The following is a 26,788-nucleotide window of genomic DNA, read 5'->3' on the forward strand; positions in this document are numbered from 1 at the left end:
GCAGCTATAGCCTGCAGTTCTGATTTTGGGGAGCCAGCCAGCCCCATGGGCCTGCTCACTCCCGGGTCAAGACTAACATCATGTTCCCAGAAGGCCAACTTAGGGACAGCATCCTGCCAGGCCCGGTCTGAACCTCTGACTCTGACCACTCTTCGAATCTAGGGGGTGTTAAGTCCATCTGCTGTTTATTGAGGTCCTAGAGCTATGCATCTAGAACCGCGGTATGCACAGAGCCCGGGGTCTCGATGGGGAAGGGAAGGGGTTGACTGGCCCAGGTGGCGGCCGAAGCTCGTCCTCCCGGATGGCCCGACCAGCTGGACCTTCTGCCCTGTGCTCCGTCAACAGGGACTCCCTCGTTTCCATACAAAGAAATCACTGCACAGACACCTTGGTGTGTGGAGCAGACTTTACTGAGGTTTGGAGACAAAGGGGGTTTACAAAGCAAAATACAAAACACTTGAAGTTGAATATCGGACACCCATGAACCCAGACACCGTTTCCTCCCGCCGGCCTCCCACCTTCCTCGGAGGTCCAGGACCACCTCACCCGTCCAGTCGCGGGAAGTGAAACAAAAACCCACTTCTGGACAGCTTCTTAATTGGAGGGGCTCAGCGCTCCCTTTCCAGAGTTACTTTCTCAATGAAGAACACCTGCTCCCTGTTTCCGACTCCCCTCCTTGCCACCCACCCGGCCCCCAGAGCGGGGAGGAGAACCAAGCGCCCGGAGGCCTCCTCTCTGCCTTTGTTTTTTTTTTTTTTTTGGCCATACCGCAGCATGTGGGATCAACCAGCATTCGAATCCATGCCTCCTACATTGGAAACCCAGGGTCTTAACCACTGGACCACCAGGGAAGTCCCTTCTCTCTGCCTTTTAAAGGGCATCAGAGCAGAGCTTTTCTCTAAAAATGTGTGTGTGTGTGTGTGCGCGCCCATGCTGGCACCTACATGCCCATGTGTGTGTGTGTGGTGTAAGTATGTGTGTCTATATGATGAATGTTGAGTGTACATGTGTAGGTATATGGTACATGCGTGTGTGTGTGATGAGTATGTGAATGTGTGTAGGTGTGTGTGTCTATGTGTAAGTGTGCATACAGTGTGTGTAGGTGTATGTATGTGTGTGTATGTATGTATATACAGTGTGTGTGTGTGTAGGGGTGTGGTACATGTGGTATGTTTGTGATGAATGTTTGTGTGAGTGTATAGGTGTGTATGTCTGTCTAAGTGTGTGCATATAATGTGTGAGTGTGTGCTCTTTATGAATGTGGTATGTTTGTGATGAGTGTATGAATGTGTGAGTGTATATGTGTGTACGTCTGTGTAAGTGTGTGCATATAATGTGTGGGCATGTGCTGTATGTGTTTATGAATATGTATACAGTGTGTGTGGGGGGTATGAGGTACATATATGTGTGTGTATATGGTGAGTGTATGAATGTGTGTAGGTATGTGTGTCTATGTGTAAGTGTGTATACAGTGTGTGTAGGTATGCACTGTGTGTGTATGTATAGGTATACAGTGTGAGTGTGTGCAGGTGTGTGGTACATGCAGTATGTTTGTGATGGTGTGTATGTCTATGTGTAAGTGTGTGCATATAATGTGTGTAGGTGTATGCTGGATGTGTGTGTATGAGTGTGTATACAGTGTGAGTGTGTGTAGGAGTGTGGTACATGCATGTGTGTATGTGATAACTACACGAACGAGTGTAGGTGTGTGTGTGTCTGTGTAAGTGTGTATATACTGTGTGTAGTTGTGGGTGCTGCATTGTGTGCATGAGTGTGTATACAATGTGTGTGCCTCTATGTGTGCTGTGAGTGTGAACGTGTAAGTGTGTGTGGCCGAAGTGGCAGGGGCAGAGTCAGGACCGACCTCTTCATGCATCGTGCCCGCCGTGTGCCCCGTGAGCCGGGTGTGGGGCTGCCCCCTCACACGTGTGCTCACCCTCCACCCCAGAGCAGCCCACAGTCAGCCCACTTCATTCCCGTTTCGCAAACGAGGTCACAAAGGTTCCCGGAGCTCAGTCACTTGCCCCAGGCCACACAACTGGTGAGAAACCGACTCAGCCCCCAGCAACCTGGCTGGGGTTTCCATCCTCAGAACTGCTCCAGATTCACCTTCTTGCTTCCTTTCTTGGCTGACACAACAGTAATGTCAGAAGGGGCCGAACGCGGTGACCCCTGGGATAACCAGGGAAGACGGGCCCCACCCAGCTCCAGCTCTGCCCCTCCTCCGGGCAGGTGTGGCCCAGGTGTGCACAGGTGGCCTGTCCCTGCAGGGTCGGGAGCTCCCTGTGGTCACCATCCCTGCCAATAAGGGCCGCCCTGCCCCTGGGTTCACGACCCCTGAGTCCCATGGGCGGGAGGGGAGCAGGTGCCCTGGCCCCACGCTCCTCACCCACCGACTCCAGTCCACATGCCCCTCAACCACTGCTGCGTGGGGCTCCCCCCATTAGGAAGAGCACCCCACTCAATGGAAAGTCCCTGATGACCGTCAGGGCCCTGCCTAATCACCAGGCCCCATGGGTCAGGCACCATCCGGTTTCCACCCACCTCCTGGCTCCCAGTACCATCAGGAAGGTCCTGTCCCGAAGGGTCCCACAGACTCCAGGACCCTCACTCAGAGCCCCAAAGCACAGATCACACACCTCCGCATGTTCGCCAGGCACCTGCCGTGCCCCAGAGGTGGGGTTTGGATTGTAGAAGGTAACAGAGCAGGACACCTCTGTCCTGCTGTGGCTCCCTCGCCCCCTGATGCTGAGTCCAAGGGTAAGACAGACTCGGAAACAATGACACTGTTCTGCGGGCCACAGCCACCTTGTATTCTTTCCCAGAAACCAGACTCGAGTCTTACTCCCTCACTTAAAATCCTCCCAGGACCTCCCATCACATAGAGGAAAATCCAATCCTTTACCAAGCTCGGGGGCCGGGGCCTGGACCACATCTGGACCTGCAGCTCCGTCTCTGGGTTCCTGACATGGCCTCCCCACCGTCCCCACGCACACGTCACCCTCCCCAGGCCCCGGGTGCCCTCTCGTCTCCTGGCGGTCCCCCGACAGTCTGCCCGTCCTTTACCTGCCTGGCTAGTCTTCCCTCCTCAGTAAGACGTACGCTCCCCAGAGACCCCCGTCTGTCTCAGCCATCTATGCATCCCTGTGCCTGGCATGAACCGGAAGTTAAATAAACATGTGTCAAGCTGGTGAATACATGCATTCAGATTCCAGAACACTCCAACCAAGTTAGCTGGCCTCCCTGGATGCCGCTCCCTCATCTTTAAAATGGGGAGAGCATAGCACCCCCAGGTGAGAATGGAAGAGATGTCTCAGCCCCGATGCCCAGGGACGGGAGACAGGTGCCCTGATGGATTGTGAGTGGAATGCCTCTGCCCTGCCAGTCAGGAGCCAGCAGCCCTTCTGCAGGAGAAGAAATGGCTCCATGCTGGCTCTGGAAGATGAGTGACAGTTCTCCAGGGGCCTGCTGGCCAGGGGAATTGAGGTGCCAAGGCTAAAGGCAGAGAGTGGCTAGGAGGGGATGTGTGTGAGATGACGGTGCAGGAGAAGCGGGCCGGGTGGGATCTCCCGATTGTTGGCCCCGCGAGTCGTCGTCTGCGCTGCGCCTTAGGGAGTGGTGCCTCGATCTATGTTCTCGGTGGTGGAACGGTCTGGACTTTCCAGCTCTAAGTAGGTGACTGTCCATTAGGTTGCTGAGATCAGGTCCTAAAGAGAAGGGGACACTTGCAGCCAGCCCCTGGCCCCAACATCTACATGGACTCCCTGGACCCAGGACACAAAACGATGGACCTAGTTTGTGCGTCCGTCCCAGGGCCCAAGGCTGCTCACACACAAGCATTAGTCCGAAGGTTCAGTCCTGCTGGGGGTGTAGAGGTCATGGGCTCCCTTTATCCTGACAGCTCCGGGAACAAGGGTGGGGTGGTGGGAGGGCAAAGGCCGTGACAGTGACCAGGGGTGGGCAGGAGAGCCTCCCCAGACCCAAACCACACAAGGACAGTAGACGATTCTCAGGGACCCTCGCCTCCCTCCACATCACATCGTCTATAGATATGAGCCGGGCCCTGACACACAGGAGGGAGACACAACTTGGCCCGGGGTCTAGCAGCTGTCCAGAAGCTGGAGGGCTGGTCCGCCTGCCCTGTCCAGAGCTGCCAGCAGACTGCCTCTTCAAGCTGTTTATCTAGGCAATGCCTCTCTTTCAAGAAGCAGTCCCTCTCAATTTCCACCTCTTCCCTGAACCTTCCACGCCCCACCCCCTCCCACCTCTGAATTCCAGTTGCTCTGAGGACCAGCCCACCCCCACTTGAGTTCCCAAGCTGACTCCTCAGACTGCAAGGAGTCAGTGCTATTAATAATAATGCATACTCACGGCACACACTCGTGTGCTTGGCACCACGCTAGGCACTCTACATATACGAGGTAGGTACTATTGTTATACCCATTGTACAGATGGGGAAACTGAGGCACAGTGAAATTAGGTAACCTCCCCAAGGCCACACTACTCCGAAGCTGAGCACCAGGATTCCAATCCTAGCCGCTGACTTCAGAGCCCTGGCTCCTAACCACACAACACCTCCTCAACACCATCTTATTCACTTCATATCCCCACACATGTCCCTGAGAGATCAGCACACAAAACTCCTGCAGATAACTCTTGTTCCCCTTGGGCTCCAGACTCCTGGAAGTGAGGTTCTCTATTAGGGAAGATGATAGCAAAGAGCCACTAGATGGCAGCAAAGAGCCAGTTCCCGGCATCCCAAGGGCCAGGAGGGGTAAGAGGATGGTAACAACGTTTTATCTATTTAGTGCGCCTTGCATCAGGCACTATGCAGGCACGTCCTCCGCACTAAGGCCGCCCCCCTTTACAGGCAGGAAAGGACTCACACGCTGAGACAGGGCGGGCAGCGGGGAGCCCTAGGACTGAGGCCAGTTGCCAGGAGGAAAAGACCAGGGAAATTCCCTCAGCTGCGGGGTCCCCTCCAGGCCCAGGGCGGGCTCCACTCCCACCCCACCTCCATCCCCAGGGGGCACAGAACCTTCCGCCCGGGGAGGGGGTGGTCGGCCCGGCTGCTCCAAGGTGGTCACCCCCAGCAGGCTTCCTGGCTGGGAGGCGCTTGCTGTGAGATGGCAAGGCATACCGACGGCATGGGCTCAGAGACCACCAGCGCAGCGCGGGCCTCCGACCAACGTTCTTGGCCTTCACCACCGAAGAAGACGCCGAGGGCCCCCAGGGCCCCCACCCACACTCAGAAGGGGCCCCAGCACTGCCACCCTCGCTGTCTTGGGCTCCCCTGACCTGAGTCCCCTTGGAACTCACCCCCCGGGCAGCTGGCGTGGCCAGAGACTTCACGTCTACTGGAGCTAAAGAGCTCTGCTTGCCCTGTCTAACCTCCACACCTGAAACCCTCCCCCGAGCTGGGCCGGCCTCCCCGTCGGCTGTTCACGGGAGCGGCCGCAGAGGCGGTGGGGGAAGGGGGCAGACGCATCGCTCCCCGTGGCCGAGGTGCCCGCACAGGACGCACAGGCCGGGACCCGCGCCTGTCCCCAGGCCTCCCAGTGTGGCCCGAGCCAGAGGCAGGGCTCCAGGGCAGCTCGGGGACATGCCATCTTGAGTGTCGGCAGCTGGAGACCGTCCTGGCCGAGTCCACGGAGCCCTGGCTTCACCGCCGCGCCCGCGGCGGCGTCCGGCCCCTTCTCCCTCGGCCCTCCCGGGGCTTGCGCAGCCAGACGGGGCCTCTGAAGACGCAAGAGCTGGGGTTTATTGGGCTTGGGCAATTGCGGGTTCAGGCAGAGTTTGCTCCTGGGCAGAAGAGTCACCACCTCAACTCTCGTGCTGCGGAGGGCTGCCCCGTGGGGCCCCTCCCCTCGTCCCGCTCACGTGATGTCACCCCCTCCCGGTCCCTGGTCTCTACTCCTTCACCAGCCGGTAGATGTGGTGCTGAGCCCCGTGCTCGCTGGCCGACACCTCGAAGACGTACGCCACGCACAGCAGGGTCTCCTGGGTGTCTCTGTTGGTGACCACCTGCAGGGGGGCGGGAGGGGGGAGGAGCCTCAGGACACAGCGTGCCGGCTGCCCCGCCCACCGCCCGCCCTGCCCCCACGCCTGCACACACCACACACCTTCCCCCCACGCCGGCACACACGCCTGCACACACCACACACCTTCCCCCACACCTGCACACACCTACCCACATCACACACCTGTCCCTCCACATCTGCATACACAACTGCACACACCACACACCTTCCCCCCACGCCTGCCTTCACACCTGCACACACCACACACCTTCCCCCCATGCCTGCACACACGCCTGCACACATCTGTCCCCTCACAGCTACCCACATCACACACCTTCCCCCCACATCTGCACACACACCTGTACACACCACACACCTTCCCCTCACACCTGCACACACACCTGAACACACACCTTCCCCCCACGCCTGCACACACGCCTGCACACACCACACACCTTCCCCCCACACCTGCCTTCACACCTGCACACACCACACACCCTCCCACACATCTACCCACATCACACACCTGTCCCCCCACATCTGCACACACCTACCCACATCACACACCTGTCCCCCCACATCTGCACACACACCTACCCACATCACACACCTGTCCCTCCACATCTGCATACGCAACTGCACACACCACACAACTTCCCCCCACACCTGCACACACACCTACACACACCACACACCTGTCCCCCCACATCCGCACACACACCTGCACACACCACACACCTGTCCCCTCACACCTGCACACACCACACACCTTCCCCCCACACCTGCCTTCACACCTGCACACACCACACACCCTCCCACACCTACCCACATCACACACCTGTCCCCCCACATCTGCACACACACCTACCCACATCACACACCTGTCCCTCCACATCTGCATACACAACTGCACACACCACACACCTTCCCCCCACACCTGCCTTCACACCTGCACACACCACACACCTGTCCCCTCACACCTGCACACACCACACATCTGTCCCCCCACACCTGCCTTCACACCTGCACACACCACACACCTTCCCCCCACACCTACCCACATCACACACCTGTCCCCCCACACCTGCACACACCACACACCTGTCCCCCCACACCTGCACACACACACCTGTCCCCCCACACCTTCACACACACCCGCACACACACACCTGCAGGATGGTGAAGTTCTCCAGCACACTGTTCATCATGTACTTCTCAGGCAGGTGCTTCAGCTTGTGGATGAAGTTGATCATGTACTCACAGAGCGGGGAGCGGTGGATGCGGTAGGAGTAGTGGCCGTTCTCGTAGCGTGCGTACTCGGTCTGCAAGGCCGGGGACAGCGCGACTTAGAAGGCTGCTGCCCACCTCCATCCCGACAGCTCCCTGAGGAAGGTCCACGACCCACTAGGCCTTAAGTGGGAAGGTGGGGCTGAGCCCCGGGGTCCCTAAAGACAGACCCCCACCTCCCCTGGGGACCCGGATACCCACCGGGTATCTGAGGGAGGAGCTTGAAGACGTGGAGGCGGGGACAGAGTGACAGCTCAGTTCTGGCCGCACACAGGGGCAGGGTCACAGGGACCTTGCGGCCACAGATCCATCATGTATGTGCATCTACACATCTGTGCACACTCAGGCACACAGCTGAGCATGTGGGCTGCATCAGAGTCAGCTTCAGGGGGCTAATACTCCGTCCACTCTAGTAGGCAAGAGGGGGCTAGCAAAGGGATTACAGTTGCATGTGGATCACAATTATCTCAAACTAAAACTTCACTGGAAATAACTCGAAGAGCTTTTCAGAGACTGCAACTTGCCCAGACAGCACCATAGGTGGGAGAGGTCTGGGGTTAAGCACTGTGGGGGACTCGGTGCCAGGGTGTTGGACCCCCAAGACCTGATGTACAGCAGGTGAGAACCACCAGGATGGGGGGGTGGGCCGGCCTCTCACTCCCTGGCTCGTGTTGGGCATGAGGTAGGTTGTCAGTGATAAGGACGAGGTGAGGGTGAGACTGCCTTAATTTAGGTAAATCTGGGGAAAGAGGTGAGAAGCCCAAGCTGGGGGCGGAGGGTGTGTGTGTGTGTGTGTGTGTGTGTGTGTGTGTGTGTGTGTGTGTTTGTGCTGGGGCGGAGGGGGTGTGTGTGTGTGTGTGTGTGTGTGTGTGTGTGTGTGTTTGTGCTGGGGCGGAGGGTGTGTGTGTGTGTGTGTGTGTGTGTGTGTGTGTGTGTGTGTGTGCTGGGGCGGAGGGTGTATGTGTGTGTGTGTGCGCGCGCGCGCGTGCGTGAGGGGCCGGAGCCCAGGTGGGCAGCGTGGCCTACCTCCACTTTCTCCACCACCTGCTTGCCGAAGGAGCACACCTTGGTGGAGCAGGTGATGATCATGTTCTCGGGGCTCTCATACTGGCTGGACACCCCGTAGAAGGAGCTGCCCTCGTCCTCCATGTTGGTGTTGAGGTCTGCCTGGAGGGAGACAAGGGCGAGGGCGGGGTGGTGACCCAGAGAGGCCCTGTTGGGGTCACGGCCCAGGTCCCAGGGCCAGGACACCATCGAGGTGGGGGACGCTCAGAGAGAACATGGATGTAGGACCTCAGAAAGCGTCCCCGTCCGTTCACACGCAGGCCTGGGGTAAAGTCAGGCTGTGCGACAGAAACAGTGGCAAGAGCCTGGCCCCTGCTGCCCACCAGGTACCCACCGCCCAGCAGACGGGACCTCACACTGGCCTTCAGCGCCACGAGACCCTGCCGGTGCCTTTCAGCAATGGCTCTGGGGGGCCGGCCCCTCGCCATCTCTGTGGCCCAGTGAGCCCAGCCACCCTAGACTTAGGCATCTCAGTTCTGCCTCCAGACCAGTCTCCCCAACACCAGCCCCCTTCTGCTCGACCCCTCCTCTAAACTGCTCTGAGAGGTCTTGGCACCCTCATGCAGAACCCCTTTAAAACGCGACCACCACCAGGTTGGCAGGGCCTGGCCTTGCCCCTTCCGGACAGTGAAGACCCCGGAGGCAAGAACCAAGCTCTCCCAGGGCCCGGCCAGGCACAGGGTGTGTGCCTTCAACAGAGTGTGGCACGTGGCTGTCTGAGCCTACCCCCGCACAGTGGCTCTGGGCGAGGAGCGGTCCTGTAGTCACAAGGAGGGCACCTGTGCTTCCTGCACCTGCCAGTCCTCAGAACCGCAACCCCACCCCAGCCCAAAGACGCTCCCGGGTCTTCTGGCATCGCCTCCCACTCGCCTGGCCTTTCAGTCACCCATGCATCCTGCCTGGCCCAGAACAGCCAGGGTGGAAGGAAAGAGGCTGCGACATAGTCTCTGCCCTCAAGGAGTGTGTGTGTGTGTGTGTGTGTGTGTGTGTGTGACTTGGGGGATTGGGGGGAGCAGCGAGAACAGGTGAGCTGACAGTTGAGAGAGAGAGAAGGAGATGAAGCAGAGATACAATTCCATAAGGACATCCCTGGCGGTCCAGGGCTTAGGACTCTGTGCTTCCACTGCAGAGGGCTGGGGTTCGACCCCTGGTCGGGGAACTAAGATCTGGCATGCAAAAAGGGAAGTCCCACAAGCGAAGGTCCAGAGTCTGCCCCAGAATCTACCCTCAGGGACCCCAGCCAGCGACAGCCACACAGCATCCTCTGTGACGTCCTGACTACGATCCCACCCCCTCGACAGCCCCACTGCAGGGTTTCCTGTCCAACGTGTACCCCCACTCTGAGTCCCGCAACCACACAAGCTTGGCGTCTCCACCCTCCCAGCCTGACAGCAGAGCTGCCCCCCTGTTACCCTCAGAGGTGCCCCACCCCCCACCCCAGTGCCCCCTCGCCCCCCTCCCCCACCCTATTCATAGCCGCGGCGCGGTGGGCAGCTCGCAGGCTGTGCCCGGAACAGGTGTGGGGGATCGGGTGGCTGACAGATGAGCCGAGACAGCCGGGCGAGGGGGCCGGGGGCTCAGATTCATTGTCACGCGCTGGTATGTGCCCGGGAGACAGGGCCCTGCCACGGAGGAGGGGCTGGGGCCCTGTCCTCCCAGTCAGCTCGGCCCGGCCTTTTCAATCCAGAGTTAACAGCCATTGGTGTCCAGGAGGCCCCTCTCCCTCTGCCGACGGACAGAGGAGGACTCTGCTGATCTCACAGGTCCTGGGGGAGGAGGGTGGGGCGCTGGCCTCTCAGCCCCTGCATCTCACATGCACGGGGCCCAGCCTGACCCCCCTAACCCCTCCTGTGCCGATGCCCCTGCCAGCTGCAACCGACGAGCCCCAGCGACGCGAGCCGACCACTCACTCCCTACCCTCCACCAGTGAGGGCAGTAACTCGGCAGGAGGGGCTGGGAGGCCGAGCTGGGGCCATCAGAGTCCCCCGTCCTCCCACTCCAAGTGCCCTCTGACCCACCCCGCTGCCTGGTGCCTGTGCCTGGGGCTGGATGAGAAAACCACCAGGCAGGAAAAAGGAGGCTGGGGGCGGGGAGGGGGCTCACCAAGTCCTTGGCCAGCCGTGTCCCTTCCTAAATGTGTGGCCCATCCCACGCCAGCTCCAGGCCAGGGCGCGGTAGAGGGTTCCGGATGGCTGTGGTCTGGGGCTGCCCACGAGGACCCCGAGTCCCATGGTTAGCAAGCAGAACTGCCTTCCCCACATCACAGGTCTGACCTTCCCTGGCGCCTCTGCCTTCCCCACACAGGAGGAGAAGGACCAGATGGCGGCTGAGGTGTCCCGGCCACCGACATGCACCCCGCCCCCCGCCTCCCGGCCCGCTGCCCCGTCCCCAGCTCCGATTTCACCCACCCTCACCCTGCCCAAGCCTCTGGCCATCAGGGCTCAGCTGGGGACAGGAGGCAGGCACACGGCCCCCTTCACCGTCAGCTGACCGCACATGGTGGAGTCCTCAGACACACAGCCTCTCACACGCCCTCAAGAACCAAGAGCTGACTCTGCAGGTGGAGAAACAGGGCCCAGAGGAGCCAAGACTCCCGGGAAGGCAGCTCTCCAGCCAGGCTCTCCGCTGCCCACCTGGCTCTCCTTACACACTGGAGGGCTCGCTGGCAGTCCGCCCCCAGTCCTGTCTGGTGACCGCCCCAGGGCGCTGAGAATGCGAGCTCCTGTTGGGTCCACAGAGCACAGGCCGTGTGTGCAGCCCGCGGACGGGGCGCTGAGGCCAGCGTGGAACTTGCCCGTTCACGCTTCCTGGAACCTCCGCCCCCACCCCCTCTTCTTTCATCATCCCTGCCCCCAGTCCCCCCCCAGGGTCAGAAGGAAGGAGAGGACCAGGGCCATGGGCCAGACTGGGGAAGGATACTCTGGCTCCTTCCCACCTCCTGCCAGCTCTGAGCTCCAGGCAGGATGGAGATCATCCCGACCATCTCCTGGAAGCGAAGTCTGGGCTCCAGAAAACGACTCTGAATGCACATCAAAGTTTGCTCTCTTCCTGCCCCCGCTTGGGGGCTGGGGTCCCTGCTTAGGCAATCCAGAGCCTTCTCCACCAGGACAGGGGGAGCACCAGGGCCCTGCGGGAGGCAGCAGGCACCCGGCAAAGCAGGAAATGTAGGGCGGTGGTTACAAGCACACTCCCAGAGCTGGGTCTGAACTCTGGGCTGCCACTACGAACTGGGTGGCCCTGGCAGGTCATTTCAGTTCTCTGTGCCCGTTTCCCCTTTAGGGACCAAGGCTGTCAACTGTACCTCCCTTCGGTAGGGTGGCGAGGATGCATGCTCAGTCGCTGAGTCGTGTCTGACTCTGCGACTGCATGGACTGTAAACTGGCCAGGCTCCTCCGTCCATGGGATTCTCCAGGCAAGAATACTGGAGTGGGTTGCCATTTCCTCCTCCAGGGGATCTTCCCAACCCAGGGACTGAACCCGCATCTCTTACATTTTCTGCATTGGCAGGCGGGTTCGTTACCACTAGTGCCGCCTGGGAAGCCCGGTGAAGAAGAAATATGCTAATAAAAGTAACACGATGAAGGTGACCTTCTCCCGACATCCCTGACCTTCCCCAGCATGCCCATCACAAGAAGGATTGCAGGAGCCAGGCTCGCTGGGGCTGGGTGTCTCAGAGTCAGGCCCTTGCTGACTCCATGCCTCAGTTTCCTCATCTATGAAATGGGGATCTAGGGTGGTTCTCATCTGGAGGGTGGCTAGAAGAACACAGAATATTATCTCCAACTGAAAGAAGGCAGGTGCTGGTGAGAAGGGCCCCCACGCTGCTATCTCCCCCGACTAGGGCAGGGTTCCCATCAGTGCCTCCTGTCAGCCAGGCCTCCCTGGCCAGGCTTCACCCTCGGGGCAATTGAGCCAAGGGCCGAGTGACGGTCATCGACAAGCTGGGGCAGGAAGGACGAGGCCACGAGGGACTTACCCAGAACTTCACGAGGAAAAAGGCGTTGGAGGGTCCGCGTTCAAAGAGCTCCTTGAGGCCGCCCTTCTTCTCGGGGAACTTGTCGTAGATCTGGTGGATGTCCACGGCTTCGAGGTAGGGGTCGCTATAGCTGGGGCTCGACTGGCCAATGTGCACAAATAGGTGCTTGTTGTACTGTGGGCACAGGAGTGCTGGTCTGAGGGACCGCGGGGCGGACGGATCAGCCCCGGGGCGCTGCACCCAGCCAGGGGCCCGGAGCAGGGACGCCACGGCAGGGCCTCAGTTTCCCCTCTGCTGACACGGAGCAGGAAGAAGGGCTGAGCGAAGAGCAGAGCAAACAGGCATCCCGCGCCTGGGGCGGGCGGCTCCCCACGGTGCTCGGCACGTGTTGGTCGCTATTTGCGCTATTCTGAGTTGTGACTCGGTCACTGAACATCCTTAGGCGGGTCACTTCTGTCTTTGGACCCCCTCAATCTCATGTGTGATGGAAGACCACTGAACCAGAAAAAGGGTGCTTCCTCCGCTTGGACTGATGCTGGGGGCGTGGGAGGGAATCCCTTGCTGCAACCCAAGAAAATCCACTTCTTTCACAATACATGCTGGGCTTCCAAGGAAGGGTTTGTCTGACTAATGAGTTCCTCACCTGAAAAATAAGCTTCTAAATGTCAAACTGGGAGTGGGAGGGTGTAGGAGGGAGGCTCAGGAGGGGAGAGGATATACGTATACGTATGGGCTGATCCATGTGGTTGTATGGCAGAAACCAACACAACAGAGTAAAGCAATTATCCTCCAACTTAAAATAAACTAAGAAAAAAATAAAGACCTTGAGAAATCTTAGCATTTAAGAAAAAAAAGTGTTAACCTGAAATGATCAGTGAAGTTTCCCCGGCTCTGGTCTCCTGTCCACCGGCCAGGCGCTACTCTGAACTCTGCAGGTGACGCTGGTCACCCAGGATGGAGACACAGAAGGGGACAAGGTGGAGGTGGACTGATGCTCCTGCTGGTGACCCCGAGGATGTGGGGCAGACAGGCGGCTCCTTGGAGCCAGAGGGGACAGCACAGTGCAGCCTGGGGTGGGGCTGGGACCAGTGTCTTCAGAGGGAGAGGTGACTAGGCGGGAGGAAGGAGGACGTGAAGGGACTGGGGGCTAGGATGGGGCACAGAGACCAGGGTAGGGCTTAGGGAAGGGAGAGACACAAGGTCCAGTGAGAAAGAAGCCAGGGGGAGGACGGGTGAACCAGGAGAGGATGAGAAGCAACAGGGAGCCTAAATTTAGTCCCAAGGTAAAGCGGGGCAGAGGGCAGGGAGAGAAAGCCAGAGCAGGTAAAACAGGAGCTGGAGGAGGTTGGGGAGCAGCACCCTCCAGGAAGGAGGACGGGGTAGGAGAAAATCCAGCTGGCAAAGGCCAGAACCTACCGTATCGGGGTCCTGCTGCCGCTCCAAGAAGGCAGAGAACTCCAACATCCAGAGCTTGGAGCTGGCCACGCTGCGGCCCTGCCATGGGGGCGCAGGGGGCGCAGAGGGCGACGGGGTAGGTCCTGCCGGAGATTCAAACCCTGCACATGGTGGACAGCAGATGGGAGCCGGCCCACATGGCCTCCCCACACCAGCCTCCCCCAGGCCCGCAGACCCATCGGAACCTGGCTGGGGGACCGGCTGTGTGCCTCCCAGCAGGCGTGGGGGTGGGGGCCAAGCACTGGCCAGTGGTCCAGGGGCAGCCCTGGCAGGGAGCTCAGCCCTAGCAGCTCAGTCCCCTCCGGGCCCAGGACAGCTCTCAGGGCAGACAGTGCTGGGCAGGGACAGGTTGGGGGGTGGGGAAGCAAGGGGATGGGAGTGGTTGGGGGCAGGGGTCGAGGGGAACGCCTGCTGGACCCAGGGCTTCCAGGGCAGGCGCTGCTTGGTTCTTGTTCCAAAGGGGCTTCAAGTCCAGCCAGGGAGATAACTGGACAAATGACTACAATGACACGAGTCTCTGCCCAGCCCCTGGGACAGCATCTGACCCAGAAGTGAATGCAGGTTTGTGATTAAGTGAAGCAATGAACATGATGAAAACAGACTGAGCGCTGCAGGGGAGCTCCTGGTCCACCTTGGAAGTGGTCAGAAAGGCTTTCCACAGGTGATGCTTAAAGAGGTTATGCAGCCGGGGTGGGAGGGAGGCTCAGGTGGCAGGGAATATATGTGTACTTATGGTTGATTCACGCTGTTGTAAAGCAGAAACTAACACATCATAAAGCAATTATCCTCCAATTAAAAATAAACTTAATAATAAAAAAAATAAAAAGAAGTGATGCGGCAGGAGCAGGAGGCAGCAGCGGAGACAGGGGAATGGGCTCCAGGCAGAGGGCATGGGGCTGTTGGATGCTCAGTGGGCTGGGAGGCTCCGTCCAGCAGGTTTGTGTGGGGGCCGGAAACAAGGCTGGAGAGTTGGGGCCAGGCTGCTGGGTGAGGAGTTCAGGTATCAGCCTGAGCTCAGGAGGGTGACAGAGGATTCTAGGCAGGGCTGAGGAGCGATTGGCTGAGCATTTCTGTACATCTTGTTCCTTGTGGAGGAAGGACTGGGCAGGGGCGAGGCTGGCCAGGAACGCGGGCCACGTGGGCTCTTCTCGAGGGGGGACAAGAAGAGGGCAGTGAAGAGGAGGGGACACAGGTGGGACATGGAGGGAGCAAGACTGCAGGACTTGGTGACAGAGAGGACGAGAGAGCAGCCAAGGCAGGTGGGTCAGGAGCCCAGGGAGGGGACAGAGAAGGGATGGCAGAGGAGCGGGCGGAGGACCACGCTGGACACACCAGCTCACACACTGGACACCTGAGCTGAATCCCTCGTTCACTTGTCCAAGGGCAGCTTCCTGATTCCTGCCCGGTGAGGGCACACTAGATGTGGCCCAACACATGGAGGACAGACACAGACACCAGCCCGGGATGGTGCCCGGGTGCACAGAGAGTGACAATCACCGGGGAGCCTCTAATGGAGTCTAAGCTGGAAGCAGTGCGGTGAGAAAGACCCTTCAAAAAGATGATGGGTGAGTTATGGGGTGGAAGAGCAAGGATGTGGCTGCAGATGGGGAAGCTGGTCAAGAGGCTACGGCAGTGACCCAGGCAGGAACGAGGAGGGCCCAAGAGAAGCTGATGGGCAGAAAGGGGAAAACACAGATTAGGGAGGTGGGGGTGGCCCCAAGTGGCCATCAAGAACCTAGGAGGGTGGTAGGGCTCCTCTCAGAGCAGGAAAATCCAGACCAGCATGCAGGCAGGAGCCAATCCCAAACCAGGAAAGGTGGTCATGGGTGAGGATCCCGTCTTGCCCTGCAGAGGGGCAGGTGGAGGGACCCTCCTGAGAAAGAGGCAAGGACAAAGCTGGTCACGTGAGCAGCCAGAGTGCCACCCAGTCTGCCCTGTCTCAGAAGTCTTCCCTCTGCTGACCGGGGGCTCCAGGCTGGAACACCAGGTTCTGCGGGAACCCTGTCTTGAAGGAGAGGGTTACAGTGTCCCAGAGGGAGGCCAGCCCAAGAGCCAGACTGGACGGGACGCATGTGCAGGTGGAGCAGCTGCCCGGGGCACCCACCATGCCCCTTGAACCGTGCGCACGCTGCCAGCCCTGAGTCTCTCTTGGGAGGATGGGCAGCCCCGGGCACACAGGGGTCTTGGCTCTGGAGAGGATTGGGGTGCAGCCAGGAGATGGGGTGCAGTCTGAGCACGCACCAGGATGGCGTCTAAGGGGGCGTGAGCGCCCAGATGTTGGGACCTGGGACCGGAACAGGAGCCGCAGGGTGTGACACAGGAGGGAGTCAGACCCTGCCCACCCACCTGGCAGAGGCAGTGACGGCTGGACAGTGTAGGTTTGCTGGGAGAAAGGTTTCACACTGCGGGAGATGAGAGAGGACGCGTGAGCTCGGGGCAGCCTAGGAGCCTCGGTCAGGCCCCTGGGCTGTCTGTGGCCTCCTGCTCCCTCAGGATTCTGACTGGCCCACGGAAGCAGCATGTCTGTTGGGCAAACCCATCATTCCCTCCCTCCCACTCAGGCCAGCCTCCTCCCCTCGGGGTCCCGAGCTCAGGCCCTGCCCCACCCAGGACAGACTGGGGCTTCAGCAAATGCCACCCAGGTGCCCCATCCATAAGCACAGGGCCACCCGGAAAGGCTGACTCTACCCTGTGACCCACCCACCCTGCGGCCGGGGTCAACAGAATGGTTCACTGGCTCAAGTGCAGCCGAGGGTGTAATCGGAAGCCATACTCACTCGTGGGACGTTCCGGCTTGGCCCGGCAGAGCTCCTCGCCAAAACTGAGGAGGTAAAAGCACAGGGTCAGCAGAGCCCGGTGGGCATGGCCAGCGTTGTGGAGTCAGACATGGCAGGGGCCTCAGAGCTGGAAGGGAGGCTGGAGCCTGGGCCTGGGGGCTGGGGAGGGTGTTAACATCCCTGCCTCCATCCAGGCAGTATGGCCTCCCAGAGAATGCATCCAGGAAGCCCAGCCCCTGGAACATCTTCCAGTGAGGGGCTCCCAGGAGCAGCCCCCAAACTTGCAGACATGGCTCCTCCCATCTCCCTCAGAGACAAGTCCTCTGTAACAGTGCCAAGCATGGCCCCCAACAGTCCTGGAGTCAGGCATCCTGCTTAGGTCTGAGCACGCCAAAGTCACGTGGGCACACCTCAAGTCCCGTCGTCCTATCTACTCAATTCCCTGCTGGACTAGAGGCCTCTGGACACTGAAAAATGGTTAGACAAGAGGCTCCCCAGACTGCCCCTTGTTCTCGGGCCTGGGGTGGTGCATTAGTCCCGACAGCCAGGAAAAAGCCTGTAAGGACACACCCTGGGACGGAGGGGCCTCTCTGGACTGTTCTTAGAGCGGCCGAGAGACCCATTCTCAGGCCAAGAAGTTCACATTCAAGAGTTTGTTCTTGGACGTCAGCCTCCACCTGGGAGGAACACCTGAGGGGGAGGGGGTGGTGAGGCCAAGTGGGGCAGGGTTACTGGGGACCGGCCAGTGCTGCCCCAAAGCCTGGGGCCTCTGCTGCCTCTTCTGCATGTGTGCGTGTCAAGCTGCTTCAGCTGCGTCCCACTCTTTACTATGAACTGTAGCCCGCCAGGCTCTTCTGTCCATGGGATTCTCCAGGCAAGAATACTGGAGTGGGCTGCCATGCCCTCCTCCAGGGGATCTTCCCCCACCAGGGATCAAACCCAGGTCTCTCATGTCTCCTGCTTTGGCAGGTGGGTTCTTCACCACTAGCACCATCAGGAAACCAGGCCAACTCTGCAGAGCCCCCGGGCCGCCCATCTGATGGCGTGGCTTCGCCCTGTGTCCCTGCCAAGGCCCCCAGAGGGCAGTTCCAATACCTGCACGGCCCTCGGTCCTTGGTCCCTCCTTCCCCGAGAAGACTCAGGTGAGGACTGGCCAGCACTGTGTCTCCTCAGAAGGGGGAGGAGGGAGAAGGACAGGGCGGTCCGGCCTCCGGCTGCAGGCAGCCCCACTTACCCCTGAGACTGCTGGGTAGCCGGGGCCCCGGGTGAGGGTCATTTTACTGTGGAAGGCTGCGGCGGAGATGATCTGGGCGGACGACATGGCAGCCATGCTCTGCAGGGCCTTGTCCTTAGCTGCCTGATCCTGGGGAGACATCGGGGGGGAGGCCTCAGCGCGAGCACCGTCCAGGCCAGCAGAGGACCCGGGACCAAGCTCCCGCTCCTGCAGGGCTGTGAACCTTCCCTGTGACTCTGAGTAAGCCATTGGGTGGCTCTGATCCCTTTCCTCATCTGTCAAAGGGGACACTTGTCCTGCCTTTCGCACTAGCGTTTAAAGAGACTTAGACCCACTCCCGGGCACATAGCCAGAGAAAAACATGATCCGAAAGGATCCATGCACCCCAGTGTTCTTTGCAGCACTGTTTACAATAACCAAGATGTGAAAGCAACCTAAATGTCCATTAACAGAGGAATGGATAAAGAGGATGTGGTACATATGTGCAATGGAATACTATTCAGCCATTAAAAAGAATGAAATAATGTCATTTGCAACAACAATGGATGGACCTGGAGAGTATCATACTGAGTGAAGGCAGACAGAGGAGAAATATTGTATGACATCCCTTATGTGTGGAATCTAAAAAGAAATGATACAAGTGAACCTACTTACAAAACAGAAACAGATTCACAGAAAACAAATTTACGGTTGCCAGAGGGAAGAGATAGTGAGGGAGTTTGGGATGGACAGGTACACACTGCTGTATTCAAAATGGATAACCAACGAGGACCTACTGTATAACACATGGAACTCTGCTCAATGTTATGTGCCAGCCTGGATGGGAGGGGGGTTTGGGAGAGAATGGATACACAGAGATGTAAGGCTGAGTCCCTTCCCTGTCCACCTAAAGGTACTAGAACATTGTTAATCAGTTACACCCCAAGGCAAAATAAAAAGTTTAAAGTTCGAAAAAAAATAAAGAGACTTGGAAGGTCACCTGCCAGACTGCCGCTCTCCTGTCTCCTAAGGGACACCTGCGAACAGAGACCACCCAGGCCTCACTCACCTCCACACCAAGGGTGTCTGGGGCCCCACCTGGCTCACAGGAGAGGAGGCAGGAATATGCCCAGAAGAGGTCATCTCCGGTCACATGGACAGTGACAAGGGCCAGTCTCCTGTGGTCCCTGTCTCAGACCTGGCCTATGGATGTCAACTATACCACGGGCACCCATGGCTCCTGCATCTTTAATGTCTCAGAATGTGGCTGTCTGTCCTCTCTAGTCCAAAGACCCCCCCCCCCACCAAAAATGGGCTCACCCAGACAGGCTCTGAATGAATCTGCAGTATCATCTGCTTATAAAAAATCCTTGTTAATACTTATCTAAGCCGATGGCCCCATCCCGAGCTCCCCAACCCTGAAGGGCCTCTAAAGCAATAAGGCAACATCTTGTATTTCAAAAAGTCCATATGGATCGGAAATAAGACCGTACATACATACAGACAGTGGGCTGGTGCAGACAGCATTACGGGCCAAAACGTTGGGTTATGTCAACTTGGGAGCTGTGATTAGAAATCCCATATCTTTATGATGGATTATTTTTAAATGGGAAAAATACGTGGGCCCTTTATTTAATCACCAACTTGGTGACCCAAATCTGTCCCGAGCGATAAGCAAGTGGATTGCTGAAGGAGGTCCTCGCAGCTCACAGCTGGGTTTGCTGTGACTTCACTCGCCTGGTGGGTGGCATTACAGCAAAGGTCCGAGTGGTGAGCCCGGCCTCCTGTGGGACACGGTGTGGAGCCAGGCAGCCTCTCAGGGACCCTTACGGTCACGGGGCACCAGACAGCCCCCGGAAAGTAAAGAATGCTATCTCACTTTGGCTCTGAACATCACAGGACCCCTGTGAGGCTGGCAGGACTTGTCACACCCCCATTCTAAGATAAACTGAGGCTCAGAGAATTTAGGGGGACCTGGGTGTTGACAGGGGTCATAGGATGGTCTGCCCTGTGAAGTGGGTCCAGGACAGGACATCCGTGACCTCTGACCTCTGCAGGCCCAGGGGCTGAGCAGACCAAGGAGGGGGAAGGTCAGGACCTGAGGGCACCCCATCTTCAGCACAGAGGGTGCAAGGGGCCACACTGAGCGGTGGGCACCCCAGCCCACTGTCCTTTGGGAGCCAAACTTGGGCCCTGCTCTGATGCGGTCTCTGCTAAACAAAGCATTAGGCTGCCTCTCTGCAAGGACTCTGGGGATCTCAGGAGCGTCACCTAGACTTGCTCCCTCCAGGACACAGATGGGGCGGCACCCCAGGAAGCCCACAGACCCCTGCTAACAATGGCAATGGTAGGCTGGATGGCTCCAACCCTGTGTCAATGACCTGTACTCCTTTCTGATAGCCGGCCTAACTGAGCAGCCAGGGACCAGCAAGTGGGACAGGAATCGGGGGGAGTCGGGGGGTGACATCAGTGACCTGGTACTGAATTTTGAGGTCGGAGGGGACCTCAGACAGCACCTTGATTAACCCTGTCATTTATAGGCAAGGAAGCTGGCTGGAGCTTGAGGTGGATGACCCAGCCAAGTGCCCAAGGGCAGAGCCAGGCCAGTGACCCAAAGGTCTCCACCTGACCTTGCTGCCCATGGGGAAGTTTAACTGCACTGGGCCCCAGACCCCTTGGAGAATATGGTAAAATCCTCAGACCCAATTCTCCCCTAAATGCATATGCAGGAAAATGTGCATATTTACTTAAAGGACCTGTGGCTCCCTTGAAGTCTGTCTGGCAGTCCACTGAGGCTGCTCCTAGCCCCTCATCAGAGCCTACGGACAGGGACAGGTTCAGTCCCTCCAGCACACGCGGGCCGTACAGCTGGGCCCTCGGGAATCAACAGCTCCCCTCGACGGCTCTAAACAGAAGCCTGGACACTCCACTCTCCACCAGGCCCCCTGCTGGGCCCCAGGGAGTCACAAGCCAGCCAGAGAGCAGAGTGGGGGGCAAATGGGCGCCGGGGCTGAGGGTGTCCGGGTACATGTACCAGCCTCAGAGGGAGGGACCAGCAGCTGTGGCCAGCCAGCTGTCCTGGGGGCAAAGGGGCGAGGGCTGGGCCGCAGCTGTGGGGGGCAGGGACAGCTGGGCTGATGCAGGAGAAATGGAGCTGGGTGGGCAGTGGGGGCAGCCTCCTGAGGCCTCCCACCCACGCCTTCCAGGCTCCAGGGTCAGGGTCATGGGCCACAGGCCCAGAGGGGTCCTCTGTGGTCCTCTAGCCCAGGGGCTTTGAAACTGGGTTCTCGGATGCTTTTGGGTTCGAGAGTCATGGGGCCTGAGAGGGACACAGAGGAGGGTCCCTAGACCGCTCCTCGCCAACTTAACTTTGACCACAGCAGCTCCTCTGACATCGTATCGGTGATAATTCAGTTAGGAAGAAAAACAAAAAGGCTTCCACTGCTTTAAAAAATGTACGTGGGGAGTTCCCTGGTCGTCCAGTGGTTGGGACTCTGCGCTTTCACTCTCGAGGGCCCAGGTTCCAATTGCTGGTCAGGGAGCTAAGATCCTACAAGCCGCACAGTATCATCAAAAAATTAAAATTAAAAAAAATTTTTTTTAATGTCCATGGATTTACTGGTCTGGTCTAAGGTCCAAATGCTGGCTCTTCCATGGGATCCAGAAGGGCTGAGTCCCATGGGGAGGGGGGTCTCACCAGGGCTGGTCCCCTCTAGCACAGTCACCTGTCCAGGCCTGCAAGGTGGGGCTGATCCAGGAAGGGGCAGGAACCTCCAGTCCCAGAGAGCGGGGTGGAAAGAATTCCACCAGCCCCTCCTCCAGCATGGAACCCCACCTGCACCCCCAGCAGTACCTCCCAGGCCAGGCCACCCTCAGACAGTAAGGGACTGAAGGGTCCTCAAGGAAAGGGGTCTGGAGGTCAATCCTGTTGCCCTAACCATGGATTCGGGGCATGCACTGTCCCTCTGAGTTGGGGCGGGGGGTGGGGGGGCGGCAGGGTGCAGAATGCACAGCAGGAGACTGGACTGTGCCTCCCAGGATGCTGAACCTGGCCGTTCACACACACACACACACACACACACACGCACACGGCTGCCAGTCAGTGGCCAGTGTCCTCTGCTGGATGGGGAGACAGGTTACAGGCTGAACCCCACTTTCCTCAGCACCTTGAAGCCCACTGGCTCCGCAGGCAGCCCGAAACCCACGGGAAGACTTTTCCTCCTGGGAAAAGAGCCCAAAGTCCCAGAGGCCAGCCTTCCCAAGCCCTGGGCCCTTGCTCCCGCCACCATCCCTGTCTCACCTTTAGCTTGGCCTGGATCTCACGGGCTTTTCGCCGAGCCAGCACCTGGATATGGCTGGACACCTGAGGCAGGAAAAGGGACTCCTGTTCCTGCCTTCTCCCCGAAGGCCGCTCCCCATGGGGCTCCCCCTGGCCCTCCACCCACCACAGCCCCCCCATCCACATCACAGACTGAATGAATGAATGAATGAATGATCCATCACCGACGGGCCCTCGGTTCCGCCCTCCCAGCTAAACAGAAGTGGGGTCCTTCTGCTGGCCAGGAGAAGCAGGGAAGGTGTCTCTCTCCTCCCAGCGACGGTGGCGGGGACCCCAGGAAACCGACCGCCGGGGACACACCCAGTGGAGGACCCCTCCCAGGCTGGCCCCCAGAGCCCACACCTGGTCCCGCAGAGGGCCAGACCCACCCTGGGAGCCTCCGTTGGTGCCAGAGCACCCGCCCCAGGGCCCACCTGCTTCCTGGTGCGGGTCTTTCCTGTCCGGAGCTTGATGTAGCGGGCGATCAGCTCATTCCGACCTGCAGAGACACAGCAGCCTCTCAGTGGGAGGGCCCGAGGGACCCCAGCCCTCACCTCTGCACACCTGCCCAGCACTCGGGGTGATGATTCTGCAGACCCCTGCCCCCTCCCACCCTCCTTGGATCCCAGGGGTCTCCCAGCAGCAGGAGGGAGCCAAGGCCTCGCTGGGGGCTGGTAACCTGAGGACAAGGTGACAGGGCCGTGGGGCTCCGGCTGGCGGGCACACAGCTTGGAACCCCTCTGCCGGAGCCTCCCCGCACTGCAGCCTGGCAGCCACCTCTGCTCATGCCTCCCCTGGGGCCTCCCTGCCTTGGCCCTGGCTCCGGACAGCTCCCACGGTCCCCACCACCTCCACGAAAGAGCAGGACCGGACAGGGTGTCTGTCTTGTCTGTGAGCAGCAGAGGATACGTGGGAAGCAAGGAGCGTCTCTGGAGGGGAACCTGCAGCCCTGATCCAGACACAGCTCCATGGCTCCCGCTGGACCATCACCAGGTCACACGAGTGCTCACTGCTGGCCCAGCCTCCTAGAGGAAATGCTGCAAGACCCCACGTCCTCCCTGGTCATAAATGAGACCAGGATGAGGGCTCCCTGCCTTCCAGGAGCTCAACACTGTGTGGCCACATGACAGCCCAGTGCCTGCATCCAACAGGGGCCACGCTGCGTGCTCAGAGGACAAGGCACCAGATCAAGCTGGGTGGCCAGGTGAGCCTTGAGCTGCAGTGACCACTGGGAGGATTAGACCATAAAGAAGGGCACTGGGGGAGTCGGAGGGTGAGAGGGTTTGCGCGGGAGTGATGACCTCCTTTCTCCACCTGTGGGGACAGTCACCGGCCAGCCCGGTCCTCTGGGCCTGGCTGAGCCAGGAGGCCTGCGGGGGGTGAGAAGCTGCTGATGCAGGGGGGCAGCGAAACAAGCGGGCTGCCCGCCACCTGGGTGGTAACCAGGGCGCCCGGCCAAGGCCACGCGGGCCCCCCAGCTGACCTCTCCCCACTGCCAATGCTGAATCAAGAGCCGCCCTCAGGAGGTCTCATCTGCCAGGAAGACGCGCTGGCCTGGGAGCACAAGACTGTCTGTGTCAAGGAAGGAGCGGGAGGCCCGGACCTTGGGGACACTGCCTGTGGGCTGGTCTCTCTAAGCCCAGGGTCCAGCACCACGGCCCTTCTCAAAGCTTCCCAGGGAAAGGTATTCCGCAGGCGGTGCAATGGACGCGTGACAGTCCTACTCCACGTCTAACCAGAGGCAGTCATGCTGTAGCTGTGAACAGCAGGGAAGTGGTCACGGGCTGGGCGCTGAGGAGACAGCCTGCAACCGGCAGCTCCACAGATGAGCTCTGGGGGGCTCATCACTCACTTCCCTCTGGACCCTCACAAGGCCTCCTTTTCTAAAACCTGGGCCCTGACGGCCATAGACTCGTCATTCAAACATGTCCAGATTGTACAGGCAGGAATAGACCTGAACTCTGGCTCGACCACAGCTCTCTGGGGCTCAGTCTCCCTTCCTGTTAATCAAACAAGCTCCAGGCCCACGAGAGGAGTCCACTGCCAACAGTTCAGGGACAGAGGGTGGACGGGGTGGAGGTTCCTGGAGCCCCGAGGCTGAGCACACTGCCAGTGGGCATGGTGTCAGCAGTGGGGGAGCTGATGGGAACCCTTTGGCCACCATCCAAGATCCAGTTCTCCTGCTGCTCCAGCCCAGCCCTCGTAAGGGCAGCAGCCCATCACCTCTGTGTCTGTCTTTTCCCGCTAGATTCTTAGCATCGCAGAGGAGGGGACCACACCTCCCTTCAGATCTGCATCCCCAAACCTGGCATTTCTGTGTCGAATGAAAGAACGAGTCTGCCAGCAAAATCTGATGACTCTGTTTTCAAACTAGGTTGGAATCCAGCCCCTTCTCCCCCCTACCACCACCACCACACTTCAAGCTACCACCTTCCCTGGCTGGATTCCCTACTCTGAGTCCATTCTCTACACAGCAGCCACTGTGATGCTATTAAAACCCAAACCCTCTCCAAGGGCTCCCACCTGCCTGCCTTGAAAGTGTCCAAACCCCTACAACAGCCCAGAGGCTCCTATAGGATCTGTCCACCTGCCCCCAGCTCAGCACCTCCTCACCCCGCACGACCAGCCTTTGGGGCTCTGAGCTTTTGCTGGACGTGCCAAGCCTTCCCACCTCAGGGTCTTTGTATGTCCTGTCCTCTGCTCAGAGATCCTCGAGGCCCACTCCCTCACTTTCACATCCCAAGGGCACCTTTGGCTCAGCTGCCACTACAGGGGAACATGTTCCCTAAACACCCTACTGAAAGCTGAGGTCACCCCCCAAGCCCCCCAACTGCCCATCTACCCCCGACTCCCAACAGGAGGAAATGTCCTGTTTATACCTAAAACTAAGAAAAGTGCTGCACAGAGAAGGCACTCAGTAAATGCTTGCTAAATGAATGATCCGATGTTGGTCACATCTTCTGTGGGAAAAGTGTGTGAATTAAATTTTAAGTGCAAATAGGGGACTTTCCCGGTAGTCCAGTGCTTTAGACTTCTCCCTCCAATGCAGGAGGGTGTGGGTTTGATCCCTGGTCAGGGGAGCTAAGATCCCACATGCTTCACAGGCAAAAAAACACACCTAAAGGAGAAGCAACATTGTAACAAATTCAATAAGACTTTAAAAGCAGATCCACATCCAAATAAAATCTTTTTTATGGCTGATACACCTTGCTGTAAGGTAGAAACCAACACAACACCATAAAGCAATTATCCTCCAATTAAAAATAAAGTAAATAAATAGAAAAAATAATTAAAGAAGAAAAAAATATGCAGATAATCTTCCACTTTTGATGAGTCTGGCATTGTTCTCAAAGCGCTCTCCTAGCCTGGTCTCATTTGAGCTTCTCAGGACAGATGCAAATCCAGATTTGGGTGGGCCTAAAGCATCTGAAAACTGTGAGGCTGTCTTTGAAAAAAGGAAATTAGAAATACAAACACAGAATTAGGTTCAGATCTTCTGGAGGTGAGGGTGGGCTCATTCTCTTGATGGTGGTCACGGCTCCATAGGTGGACACATGGTCAAACCTACCAAACTGTCCACTTCAAATATGTGTCATTTATTGCACATCAATCAGGTTTCAACAAAGTTATTTTAAAATTTTAATTAAAACTAAAAAGTTTCGGAAATTCCCATGGTTAGGACTCCGTGCTTTCACTGCTAGCTGTCGTTGTTCAGTCGCTCAGTGGTGTTCGACTCTTTGCGACCCCATGGTCTGCAGCACGCCAGGCTTCCCTGTCCATCTCTGTCTCCCTGAGTTTGCTCAAACTCAGGTCCATCGAGTCAGTGATGTCATCCAACCACCTCATCCTCTGTCGCTCCCGTCGCCTCTCACCTTCAATCTCTCACGGCATCAGGGACTTTTCCAATGAGTTGACTCTTCACTGTTAGGGCCCAGGATCAACCCCTGGTCGGGGAATTAAGATCTTGCAAGCCACACAGTGCGGCCAAATAAATACAAGGAATTTTAAACATAAATAGACAAATTAAAAGTTTAGGAACCTGGAAGGGGCCTTGAAGCGTGAGCCTCACGGACTTCACCGGAAATGCATCTGCCCCACAGAAATGCAGGCAGATGGAGCATCTCACCCAGGTGGGCACCAGAGGATGCAGCGTTAACGCCTGGGTTTGAGTCCTGGCTCAGCCACTTCGAAGCGGCTCAGGGCCTGGCAGAGAAGGTGCTCCGACTGCGGGAGGTTCGCTCCCAGCCGGGGAGGGCCTCCTGGCCTGGACACGGTGGCACATCCGTCACTGCTGTGTGTGCTCAGTCGTGTCCGACTCTTTGCGACCCCACGGACTGCAGCCCACCACGCTCCTCTGTCCATGGGATTTCCCAGGCAAGAATACTGGAGTGGGTTGCCATGTCCTCCTCCAGGGAAATCTTCCCAACCCAGAGCTAGAACTTGCATCTCCTGCATTGGTAGGCGGATCCTCTCCCACTGCATCACTTGGGAAGCCCTGTTTACAGCAGACAGGAGGCCCCTGCCCACCCCTGGCTGAGACTGTTTCTCCCTACATCACAGAGACCCCCCCAGGTCCTGAAGACAGAGCCCTACCCAGCTCTAGAACCACCTGTGTCTCTGCTACAGGGTCCAGAAACTCTGCCTCCAGACAGGCCTCCTGGCCCTGGGCACAAGGCC

General features: G+C 58.4%; 1 protein-coding gene across 6 annotated transcripts in view; it reads right to left on the minus strand.

The window, feature by feature from the left end:
- Positions 1–388: 388 nt before the first annotated feature.
- Positions 389–26,788, minus strand: part of TEAD4 (TEA domain transcription factor 4) — a 63,872-nt gene continuing 37,472 nt past the window's right edge. For 2 of the 6 annotated variants that reach the window (XM_065942737.1, XM_065942778.1), the window contains exons 3-12: positions 22,546–22,610; positions 22,094–22,156; positions 17,815–17,943; positions 16,581–16,624; positions 16,150–16,205; positions 13,765–13,904; positions 12,349–12,522; positions 8,334–8,474; positions 7,190–7,342; positions 389–6,024 (exon numbers count right to left, since the gene is read on the minus strand). In XM_065942737.1, coding sequence (XP_065798809.1) covers positions 5,911–6,024; positions 7,190–7,342; positions 8,334–8,474; positions 12,349–12,522; positions 13,765–13,904; positions 16,150–16,205; positions 16,581–16,624; positions 17,815–17,943; positions 22,094–22,156; positions 22,546–22,610 — 1,079 coding nt within the window. In that variant the 3' untranslated portion in view covers positions 389–5,910. The remainder of the gene's footprint in view (positions 6,025–7,189; positions 7,343–8,333; positions 8,475–12,348; positions 12,523–13,764; positions 13,905–16,149; positions 16,206–16,580; positions 16,625–17,814; positions 17,944–22,093; positions 22,157–22,545; positions 22,611–26,788) is intronic. The other 4 variants (XM_065942754.1, XM_065942745.1, XM_065942770.1 and 1 more) reach the window with 4 other exon arrangements.

This window comes from Muntiacus reevesi, chromosome 1, assembly GCF_963930625.1.
Source record: "Muntiacus reevesi chromosome 1, mMunRee1.1, whole genome shotgun sequence".
Taxonomy (NCBI): domain Eukaryota; kingdom Metazoa; phylum Chordata; class Mammalia; order Artiodactyla; family Cervidae; genus Muntiacus; species Muntiacus reevesi.